The 12,545-nt window shown below is 32.6% G+C and overlaps 1 protein-coding gene across 7 annotated transcripts; it reads right to left on the reverse strand.

Annotated features, from left to right (window-relative positions):
* Window positions 1-2,420: 2,420 nt before the first annotated feature.
* Window positions 2,421-7,433, reverse strand: LOC7460924 (auxin response factor 17). 7 transcript variants are annotated; one of them, XR_002981997.2, is made up of 4 exons: window positions 6,145-7,433; window positions 4,190-4,944; window positions 3,730-3,749; window positions 2,421-2,768 (listed from the first exon to the last, which is right to left on the reverse strand). XR_002981997.2 is itself a non-coding variant. In XM_024601976.2 (3 exons), exons 1-2 carry the CDS (start codon window positions 7,207-7,209, stop codon window positions 4,231-4,233), a joined length of 1,779 nt encoding a protein of 592 aa, XP_024457744.1. In that variant the 5' UTR covers window positions 7,210-7,433; the 3' UTR covers window positions 2,421-2,768; window positions 4,190-4,230. The 7 variants fall into 7 exon arrangements, 3 of the variants coding, with proteins under 3 accessions (XP_024457744.1, XP_002307409.2, XP_024457743.1); XR_002981998.2 differs by having other exon boundaries at window positions 2,421-3,480; XR_002981999.2 differs by having other exon boundaries at window positions 3,707-3,749.
* Between the last annotated feature and the right edge of the window lie 5,112 nt (window positions 7,434-12,545).

The raw sequence follows: 12,545 nt of genomic DNA on the forward strand, positions 1-12,545 counted from the left end.
GACCCGATAAAAATCGGGTTTACGGGCTCTCCAACACTACGGCCGACAACTTGCGGTCGACCCGTAGTTTTTCAACCGTTGGGAGCTCCCAATCAATATCGAGCTCCCAATCTAAGGAGTTCGTGGCTTTGCAGCAACTCACCGAGAAATACGATAACCTACAAGCGGAGTACGCACAACTCAAAGCGTCTCATGCACAACAAAGAGCGGAACAAAGAGCGGAGTCTGAGCAATTCAAAGCGTCTCAAGCACAACAAAAAGCGGAGTATGAAGCGGCTCAGGAACAGCAAAAAGCGGCTTATGACCAGCTTTACGAAATGATTATGAAATTGTCAAATAGCGGAACATGTGCGCCTAATCCTTTTTGGCCGTATAACCACCAGCCTCCGCCAGGATCTCCTCCTCCTCCTCAAGCTCCATCATCTTTATATTAATTTGTAATCAACATTATTTACCTTTAAAACTTCATTTATTATTTTTCTTGAAACATATTCAGTTTGTAATTAATATTATTTAATTTTGTTTTTTTTTATGTTTAATAAAAATTTTATTTGCATAATTGGTTTGTATAACAATTAATTTATATAGTTTTATATTATATATCCTAAATAATTTTTTAAAAACAAATTAAGAAAAAAACTATTACCAAAGATTTTACCGACGGATGAATTTGGTCGGTATTTTAAACTTTCACCGACAGACTTACCGACGGAATTAATCCGTCGCCATTTAACAGTAGCTTCCACCAGTACCGACGAATTTACAGACGGAGATATTCCGTCGGTATTTCATACATTCACCGACCGATGTAACGACGGATATGTTCCGTCGGTAATTTCAACTTCACCGACGGAATGAAAATCCGTCGGTATATTTCAAGCGGGAATCTTTTTTTTGGCGCGCACGTTCCGTCTATAAAACCGTCGGTAAATGATTTTTTTGTTTTTCCGACTGATATACCGACGGAATGGGGAATCACCGACGAAGGTAAAGCCGACGAACTTATTCCGTCGGTGATGACGTCGGTAAAAAAATCACCGACGAACTTCTAATCACACACCGACGGAATTGTTCCGTCGGTAAAACTGTGAAATCTTGTAGTGATTTGAATTAGTTGCTTAATTGTTGTTAAGCTTTTTTATTCAAATATTTGCTTAGTTTATTTTTAAACCTTGTAAAATGGGCTTTAAATTAAATAGTTAACTTGAACGATTCAAATGCAACTCGGCAAATTAAAAAAAAAATTAATGAAAAAAATAATCATCTTACTCAACTTCTAGTCTAATCTAAATTTAAAATTAAATCATGTGATAGTTATTTTAATGTAATGTAATCGACTTGATCAATCCATGAGTATCCCAGCCAAGTAATAAAAAATTAAATCTAAATACAAAATCAAGAAAAGATAATGAAATTAATTTAAAAAAAGAACCTCTCGACCCGACTTAACTCTCTATCTAGTGTAAGTTTAAAATTAAATTATATAAATATTGTTATAATATGATTTTATCTACTTGGCTGATTTAAATTAATATATCCCCAATGATCGTTAAAAAAAATTGTGAATGAAACTTTGTTTTAAAAGGAGGGAATTTTTTTTGTAATTGAAGTTAATCATATCTTTTACACATAACTGTATGCTATGCTGAGTAATTATCCAGCACTATTAAGCTTTTGTTTGGAGTGCGGTTCAAATAAAAAATTGGTTAAAATTTAAAATTATTTTGTTTTAAATTAATTTTTTATATTTTCACTGTTTTGATATGTTAATATTAAAAACAAATTTTAAAAAAATATATTATTTTAATATATTTCTGAAAAAAAACATTTTAAAAATCAACTACGAACACACTAAAAAACAAGAATTATTATAAAATACCTAAAAACTATCCTTATATGTTTGGTAAAAACAAATGAATGTTTTAATAGTTTTGCAAAAAAGATTTTAAATGTAATCACAATATTCAAAAGAAACAAAATTTCAATTTTATTATAAAAGTTTTACAGATTAATTATTCTTTTTTTTTTTCCTTTCAATTGCATACAGAATATCCTGATTTTTTTACTTAAAAAGACAATACTTCTCAACAAAAATGCATGTTTTTCTTTAAAATAAAAAAAAAGTTCACGAATAAAAAAACTAGATTTTTCATCAAAAATCTACATATTCTCTTTTTTTAATTCAAATTGTTATAGTTTTTTCAAATATTCTTTCATAATTATTGTTGTTTTTTTATTTAATAAACCGTGCTGCTAATAAAAAAAAACTTTTTTTTTGTCAAAACAAAAATAAATAATCATGAACTAGAGAAGACGATTTTGATAAAAAAAATAATAATAATTTTTTATTTTAAAATTTTATTTATTGTCTTTTTTACAAATTTGTATTTTTATAATTATATAATTAAATAAAAAAAAGATTATAAAAATTATCCACGCCCACTCAACTCAGCGGGTATCTACCAAACGGTAATTGCACACAACTGTAATATTCATGTACGTATCCTCCTGATGAAGCAATCATTCTCCATGACCAGCAAAATAAGAATATCTTATTTTGAGGTCAAATGAGGGGACCGCTATTCAATTTCCAGGTCAAAGAAATGCCACAAGAATATCCAACACTAAATTTTAAACATATGCCAAGTCAATTTTCTTTAGTTCTCAACATCACTAACTAGAACAAACTAGCATACACTAAACCAACAGAGACCAGTTACTACTGCAGGGGTCTATTCAGAAGTCAGCTCCCTGCATGCAGATAGAACCTGCAAACATGATGATCCAACAGAGTATGTGTCAGAAATGGCTTCTTGATAAATAAAATAAAAAAATTTCGCACTGAAACTGCACAAAGGCCTATTTGTTTTTCGGCTCCAGTTCTTTCTCTCCACGCTAATCAAGAACAGCAAATCCAGCACTACGAGTCATAATAAAGCATTTTAATTCATCATTTCTCAATAAACAAGGCAAGTCTAGCTATAAATGTGGCGCTCATGAAAGGAGAAGAGAGTGGATATTCTTGTCCTTTTGGATTTAATACATGACAAGTCTGTTCATGCACTCACCCTTTTCCGTGACAACCAAATGCCAAAAGTGATTGAAAATAGTTTTTATAGTCTTTTCCTTTCATTTGCCATCAATGGAACCATTACCCGACAGTAAAATAAAAACTGTCTTTGGCATATCAGGATCAAAAGAGATTTTTGGCATTTGTGGGTCATTCGCAAGAAAGCTGTATCATGTAGTTATAGTTGCTTCTTAATAGTAAAATACTTGCAAAACTTGTTATATATTAAACAGGAATTGTATTATCTGATTCCCAATTACATGATAAAATCAGGAGATTGGAAGAAATCCTTCGGAATGTACATCACCGAACTTTTGAATTTGAACAGATTCTTCTAGTATTGACCAGTAACCATATAGCATGATGCTTTTACTACACAGCAATTCATAGAAATCCTTTGGAACTTTGTTCTGCTTCAAAACAAATAAATGGTTTTCACTATTTATTTCAGCACAAACTATATTAGACAAAGAATTAGTTCTTCAGAGGCATTTGACTGGCTGTAGATATCTTTGAAAATCAAGACCCAAGAAAAAAAGTAGTGTATAGTGTACCATGTTATGCTTCTGAAAGCCAAAGAGCTGTTTATTTCAACTAATTTGATTGTCACTAGTATATTAGAACAGGACCACTTACTCCTCAATGGACACCATATTTACCTTCTAATGAAAAAAGAAACCTGCAGTTTATTTCAACAACAAACAGGTTTGCTTAGGAATAAGTTAAAGAATGCAAAGATCTAAAGATATCTATAAATCAACGTAGATTCTGAACAAATGTAAGGAGAAGTGTCAGAGGAATTGCTCACACTGGAACCACACTCTCTAAATCTAGTGCAAGATTAACATGTGCATGATACATTTAAACAAATTCCTAGGGAAGCATGATACATGAAAAGAGACATGACAACAATGTAATGACATTAAAGCTAAATGAAGAACATTTGAGATAAGGCTCAATTAGTTGAAATTGCATGGCAGTAACCATATTATAGGAACTTGATCATTAATTAAGTATTTGTAAACAACTAACTAAGATGCACAATCAAATTTAAAGAAGTAACATTTCAGGCAAGTTTAAGATAATAGAGTTTGTGGGGTCCAATCACAAAAAACATACCTGCACAGCTACTTATATGCATGCGCTACAGAACTACTTGTTCAAGTAGGACATGCCTCAACAGGTGAAGCTCTTTGGCATTGGGCATCAATCCTGTTAAGTAGTTCTGTGTAGGAGGAAGTCAGTGAAAGTTCCAGTGCATCAACGCCTTCAGTTTCATTGCAACATTTACTGCTGTCATCCATGAAGCCAACATCATCAAAACCATTTTCAACAGGCTGGTCCATGTGAATGATCTTACCAAATAACTGAATAGAGTTAATTCCAACTTTCTTGGGGTTGAAGCCCCTGTTTCCAACAAAACCTATGCCAAAAGAATATGCACTACTCTGGCTCTCAGGTGATAAGTTCTCAGACTGCAAACTGCCAATGTTCATCTCACTGGGCATTCTTTTCATCTTAGGGACCAAGTTGTTTCCAAAGGCCCTGTCACTGAACACCTGAGGAGCATTTTCACTTATAAAGTTGGATAAACCGAATGTGGAAAAAGGATCTTGCCTGGCTCCCTGCATGCCAGCAGGAAAAGTACTATAATTCAACATTGAAGCATTTGTGTGCCCCATAGTTGAATTAGTTAGATCTGACATGGGGAAAAAAAGTTCTCCATCTGTCAGGAACCTAGAATCATTTGGATATCTCAATTTCTTCATTGGGGGGAATGCAGCTTGAAGCTGTGGAGTGGTTGCAACAAATTCAACTTGCCAAGGGCTCACTCTCTTTGCATTCTGCAAAACTTCAGGCTCATCCCACGTAATCTGTGCAACAGAGAAAAAACAAGTTGAAAAGGCAGAAAACATGGTAAAAAGATCAAAAGTTTTCACTCTGTTATAATGAAGAAATTTCTGAATGTTAAAGCTTATATATCAGCAACTATATAACTGAATCATTAACAGATAGTCACTTGTGAAGCTCATTACTTGACCTAAAACTTTTAGACACTTGAGAACTAAGAAGATTGAAAGACCTGGTTAAAATTACTTAACCTTCACAATCAAACTGCAGACATTGTGAAAACCTAGACATAAATAAAATCAGAAAGAGGAACAGCATGAAAAAGATGTAAGAGAGTTAAAACAGCATACGCTGATATCCAATTTGCATGTGCAATTGAATCTAGTTCTAACAATATTCTTAATTGAACCCCAAACTATTATAACATCTGCCTGACCTAGCTTTCTTGACATTGGGCAAATAAAATGGCCCCTATGAAAGGGCAAATGGCTCATGGAACAAATCAGAAGTCCTTAACAAATTCCATAGCGATATTCTAATTTCAATGAAAACCAAGTTCTTAAAACTTTAAGTGGTACTCCTCCACAAGGAATTGAAGAAAACCTCAATCACGTTTCATAACATATAGCTTGCAGATAAACAACGTAGCCTGGGGTAGAATGAAGAACAAAGACAAAAAAGGTACGACACAGTAGCTTAGCTGCACTACACTGCCCTGAAAACTCAATACCCAAAGCACCAGAGCCACAGGAAACAGCACACAAATAAAATTAAAAAAACGGGGAAACTGTGAAAAGAATACCACTATTTCAAGCATCACCCAGAATCAGATATCCAATTTATAAAATACATAGCTCCATTAGCACCAACTGTTCTTCATTTTCTCTGGCATCGTTTTCATTGATTCTTAATGATTAATATACACTCCAGATATCATTAGCAAAAAATCGCAACAGGGGAGATTATCCCAAAGCATTTTTCTGTTCAAAGTCAAAATTAGCAGGTAATGTTTAGTGCATATGCAAGCCATTTGAACTATTAAAAAAGATATAAAATCATTTAGAATGGATGAATTTCTGCTACCTATCTCAAAAGCAAATGATCCCGTTATCCTCCCAAATCATTTATTTTCCATGACCATAAACGGTATAAAAACAATTAACCAATCACACTATAAACCAAACAAAAATGATAAATCAACAGATACATTATAAAATACATGCCTGAAGCATGCGCCAAGGAGAGCCACGCCATGCACCAGAGTCTGGTAAGCCAGTACCCGAAACAGTCCCCTGAAACCAAGTCATTCTAGAAGAATCCTCAGTCTCCATGGCCATCTTCACTCTCATCCCAGCAGTCCAAAACACACCAAGGGCAGCCTCCACCGCTTCAGCCCTCACCACAAAATCTGAGTACCAACCTGCCCTCGGGTAATACACAACGTCAAACGGCAAACCTTTAGCCGCCATCTCCACAGCCTCCGCCACAGCCTCCTGGGACAACCTCCCTCTCCCACTCATCGAAAATCCCTCCTCTACCTTCACTTTGCCCTCTCCACCGCCACCAGCAATCTGCTCCCTCCACCTGGCACTGTTATTAAGCCTAACTGCCCTCCTCACTCCAATAAACATCTCTCCCTTCAAATTCCTCATAAAAACCACCGAGTCACCCGCAATCAACTTCTTATTGTTCACAAACTTACTCCATCCAGTAGTTAGCAAGTGCCTGCGTGGCGTCCCTCGATAAATGTGTCTGAAATCCCAACTAATTCCGTGAATATCGGTGACCGTTAGAGTCTGAACCGGAGGCTCCGCCTGGTAGTTTAACGGAGGGAAAATCGAGTCGGCACAGAACCTCGGGACGGAGAAACCACCACCGTTATTCGCATCTGACGGCGTTAGAATCTTAGCGAAGGCCAAAATCTTATTCTCATCGTCATCGACGTCATTAACACCTCCACCCTCACTTCTAGAAGGTTCTAGAAAGGAGAGAGGGAGGTTACAGGAGTGATTATTGAGAGGGAGAAGGAGAAGTCTAATGAAGACCTCATCGGTTACCGGATCGGCGAGGAAATCAACGGCGGAGATTTGGCAAGAAATTAAGGGTTTAGAGAGAGCGAGATTGGAGAGAAATGGGGGATGAGGTGCCGTAGACGATGAGGATTGTTCGAGATGCCCCTGAGGGAAGTAGTAAACCCTAGAATTAATGGTGGGGATTTGAACGGAGGATCCAGCACAGGCTCGCCAGATCCGCGGGTCCACACGGCTGAGCTCCGTCAGTTGCGGCATTTGTTAGTTCGTTTGGGTTTCGAAACCGAGAGAGAGAGAGTGACAAAGAGTGAAATGGAAACGGTTTATTAACATATGAGCTCTGCGTGTGCGCCTGTCCAGACTCTACAGAGAGGGAGAGTGTTGCAGTGCTGTTGGGGAGAGAGTGCCGTCTCGAGGTTGAGTACGGGGAAAAAGATGTTAGAGAAGTCGAGGACCGTTTTCTTTTTTAATTGGTTACACACTGTGTTTTACGGTTTTGGCCACGACATTCTTTCTAACTAACTTCAGGATTTGCAACTATTTTACTTCACCACGCTATTAAAACCCCCGTGCTTTACACACACTCTGTCTCCTTTCTTTCTTTCTTTCTTTTCCATTTACTGAAAAACAATTATTTTAAAATAATTAATTGTTGATGCGTGAAATATCCAATTTACAATATTAAAATATATGTTAAAAGGATGCTGGTAGTTATTATTATAACTAAATATACTAAAATGAAAGGTGTTTTTAACAGTGTCAAATATTGTTCAAGCACTCAAAAAGCATTATACACTAAAACAGTATTATTTTAATTTTTTTCATTTTAATCCTTTAAATTTTTTTCGATCGTGTCTTTTAGTTGCAAAATTAACACTCAATCGCAGCAATTGTATTGAATAACAACAAAATTGAAAGACAAGGGACCAACTTGGAAAATGTGTCAGAAATGAGTGGTGTGTTTAAAGTCAGCGTAAAAAATAAACTTTAATCCCCTAATTTATAAAATTAGACCTTCTCGATCCCTTATGTTTTTCTAAATTCAATTTTAATACACAACTTCAATTCTATTGTTTTTAAGTTCCTGGCTTTTTTAAGGAGAAAAATTTTCATTGAATTTCAGCATATATATATATATATATATATATATATATATAGAGAGAGAGAGAGAGACATTGTTTTCGCATATTTTGACCACCAAATTTGTTGATGTTGGTGTCCAAGAGTTTCATTTAATTAAAAAAGTTGAATGTTGGTTGCTTCAAACCTTGATATTACCTAAAAAGTAGATTAAAGTTGAGGAAGAAAAATCTAACTCAGTTTGATTTCATGTTTTAAGGCTATTTTTAGAGTTTTTTAGGTCGATAAGTTGGTTTCTAGATATTGGCTCGTAATATCTAGAAAATTTAAAAAATATATATATGGTCAGATGCACCTGGCTTGGGTCACCAGGCCCAAGTGCATGGGCTCTTTTTTTCATAAACCCAAACGCGTTGGGTCGTTAAGCCCACACACTTGGGCTTTGATGGTTTTTTTTTTTTTACAATTTTTTTAGTCTTTATTTAGGTGCAACATAAATTTATCAAAAGAAATTGTTAGACCATATTAGACCATGTTAAACCCTTAGTGCAAATCACTGATTCGACGAGTCGTGACATAACATGTAGGGTTTTTTTAATGCATTTTTCCTGTGAATTAAAAGAAATGTAATTTAGCTTTTTTTATCATTGATTGTTTTTTTATTTACCTTAAAAAAAATAAAAATAAAACAATTGCATCATTTTTTATTGCTTAGCTTAAAAAAATATGCATGATTGGGATTATATTTTGACCTAAGTTCTAGATTTTGTTTGTTGATTAAAGCTTACTAGGATCAATATAATACGACATATTTTTAAAGTTTTAACTCAAATTCTTTCATACTCTTTTATTTGCTTCTAGATGTAATCTGATTTGTGGTCAATTAAAACTTAATAAAAGTCATATTGGGAAAAGAATGAGAGAAGAAAAAAGAAAGATAAATTATCTAGACAGGTTAACTCATTATAACTCGTGTCCATTACCCAATTTGTAAATTTCACGTGTTAACCCAGGTAGATACAATTTATCTTTGTTTTTTCATTTCACTACCTAGGTTTTTTTTTTTTCCAGTTTAATCACTTGGCAATTCTTTGTTTTTCACATTTAAGCTAGAGTTAAACAAGACTAGAATGACATATGCGTTTTTCTTTTTCAACCAGATCATCATTTGAGTTAGACAGTTAGTTTGTTGTTTCCTTACTTGGTTGAACAAGTCACACCAACTGTTTTTTCATTGTTAACGTTTATGGTAGTTAATTAATTTATTTGGATACATTGGTCGAGTTTGTAATCATCATTTCAAATATTTTATCACATACAAGAAAAAATAACCCGGGTTATATTTTTTTAATGTAGTTATATGGAGTTATCTCAGTCTTTTTACTCAGATTTGACAGGTTAACCCGAATTATTATTTTTGTTCTTTTTTTATTTGATTTTATTTTCATTTTAATCCTTTAACATTGGATTGATTGAGAATTGAGCTTCATAATTTATTTTTTATTTAATTTTTATAAGGTTATTACAATCTTATAACCCGGGTCGCAGGTTAAGCTGATTGACATGAGTTTTTTTTAATTGATTTTCTTTTCAATATTGAGTTGATTGAGAATTAAACTTTATAATTTTTTCAGTGTGCATTCTATGAGGCTTTCCTAGTCTAATGACTCAGGCCACGAGTTTGTTTTGTTGACTTGGGTGATTTTTTGTGTCATTTTTTTTTAAATTAAATTCATCTTTCAACATTAGGTTAATTGTGAATTGAGCTTCATAATTTATCTCGATGGGCTATTTATAGGGTTATCTTGGTTTCACGACCCAGGTTTGAAAGGTTAACCTGAGTCGATTCAGCTCATTTTTTTAGTTGAATTTAGTTTTCAGTTTCATTCTTCAACATTAAGTTGATTGAAAATTGAATTTAATTAAAAAAAATTTAATTTGCTTTCTATAGGGTTATCAATGTCTCATGACCTGGGTAACAGATTTGACAGGTTGATCCAAGTCGATCTAATATGTTGCTGTTTGTTTCAATACTTAAAAAAAAAAAGTCATCTTGATTTTTTCTTAGTTAAACTATATATTTTTCGATCATCCGAGTTGTTTTTGGACCTGTCAAGTTAATTAGGTCATATCAAATTAATTCATGTATAGTTTTAATTTTTCTTTACTAAAAAACATATTAATAATACCTGAATATTTTTTTATTTCCAGAAAAAATTTAACCAGATCCAAAACAAAGCATAGTGCAGACAATTATCTAGCAGCCATCTAGAAAAAATAGTTTGTATAATTGGACATGTATGTACGGTGATGTCATTTTAGCTTTTTAGATTTATATAGTAATTTAAGTGAGATTATCTAATTTTTCTAAAAAATAGTTTGTATAATTGGACATGTATGTACGGTGATGTCATTTTAGCTTTTTAGATTTATATAGTAATTTAAGTGAGATTATCTAATTTTTCTATATATATATATATATATATGTTTATTTTAACAAGTGGTCCTGTAAAGAGAGGATTTAAATCGAGGGTAAATAAGTTGATGTTAAATTAATGAGAAATAAGGAAACTTTGTCAGAGTATATAAATGGAGCGAAATAAAGACCAAGATTCGAATTTGTGACAGCAAAAGCATGAGCAGCACAGCAGGTACTCAAGTGAGACCTTAAGACGACAGTTTTCCAGTACAGTTACTCGCAGCGCAGCTCTTTAAATGAAGACAAATCTCGTACATTGACATTGTTGTATTGGCAGTGATGATAATGATTATCACGAAAATAAATATTGACAGCACGCGAATCAACCACGAGGGAGTGGTGAGACTGCACATATACTGTTGAGTTTGTCCCTGTTCAAGTGTTTTACAACAAAAACATTATATATATATATAAAATAAAAATTAAAAACAAAGATGTGAATATAAAATATTGTTTTATACATAAGAAGATATATCTCTTTGTTTTCTTTATTTTAATATATTTTGTCTCAAGCTATCAATCAAATGTTAAATAATTATATAAAAGGTGTGTTTAGCTGAATAGTTGAATTTATTTTTTGTTTGAGTTTTTTTATTTTTTGATATTTTTATTTGTGTTTAAAAATATCTTTGACCCGACCTGTAATATAACATGTGAAATAACCTAGTAAAACTAAAACACTTAAGGAAAAGATCATGGAGCTTCACTGTTCATAAAAATTATTTTTTAATATTTTCTAGTTGTTTTAATGTGCTAGTGTAATTTTTTTTTAAAAAAATAATAATAAAATTATTTTGATGTACATTTAAGTGAAAAATACTTTAAAAAAGCAACCACTACTACACTCTTAAATACCCCTAAAGAGAGACAGTTTACTTGTATAAAATCTCCTAAATACAAAATCTCCTAACAAGTTGTTTGGAATTATTGGAATTAAATTCAATTCACATGGTTAAATAAATTCACGTACTTGGAACTTTTTAGGTATTGAATTGAATTCCAAATAAAATTTAATTCATAAAAAATCAATAAAAACAATCAAGAGGGGAGACCTCCAAGTTCTTAGAATTGATTTTCTTTATTCATGGTTTCGAATTAAGAGTAAAATAGTTAAGATTTCTTATATTTCAAACAATATATTTAAATTTAATTTTATAATTTAATATTTTATCCCAAGTTATAAATCTCCTATCTTTAAAGACTCGCAATTGAAGCTAAAGTCAGGAGACCAAGTTGGTAAAGAAAAAAAAAAAAAAAGTTATCCTCGCCTATGCTGTTTATTGCCACGTTCAAGGCCGTTAAGCAAAGACTAGGACGTGTGAACTTTTGCAAAGCAAATTGACAGCATTTCAAATAGTAATTTGAGAGCTATTGCTTTTCAAATAGTTTTTCGTGCTGAAATACATATCAATAATATTTTTTTATTTTTTAAAAATTATTTTTAACATCAGCACATCAAAACGATCCAAAAAATATAAATCGCACTTAATTTTAGCAAAAAAAAAAAAAAATTCAAAGGGCCAAACAGCACCCTACATGAAATCTTTGAAGGGCCATAACTTATCAACCGCAAATCAAAATATCATGAAAGGAATAGGCCATGGAATTCAAGATGATGACACATTTAAAATAAGATCCCACAATAATTATTTTTAATGGAAGAAAGAAGTCTACAGGACGGTCAAAATTGTTGGATACTGAGGGTAAATTTTATTTGGTCCCTAAAATATATTGTTGCTTCGAATTAGGCATTCAACTTTAATTTTATCATTTGATTTGATAAAATTTCAGTGAGAATTGGTATCTAAATTTCTAATTTTGACAATTATATTTTATTTTTCACAATAAAAACATTTATGTTAATTCGTTGTAAGAATTTAATATGATCAAATCAGATTTTAGTTGAAAAATATATTCAAAGAATAGAACCCTCCTAAAAATATTTTTTTCGAGACATGTCCACTTATTTTAAAGTCTAAGTAAACTTGTTTCAAGAGGGCATATGTAGAAATAAAAAATTTCTACCAATCAAAAT

Source organism: Populus trichocarpa, chromosome 5, assembly GCF_000002775.5.
Source record: "Populus trichocarpa isolate Nisqually-1 chromosome 5, P.trichocarpa_v4.1, whole genome shotgun sequence".
NCBI classification, from domain to species: Eukaryota; Viridiplantae; Streptophyta; class Magnoliopsida; order Malpighiales; family Salicaceae; genus Populus; species Populus trichocarpa.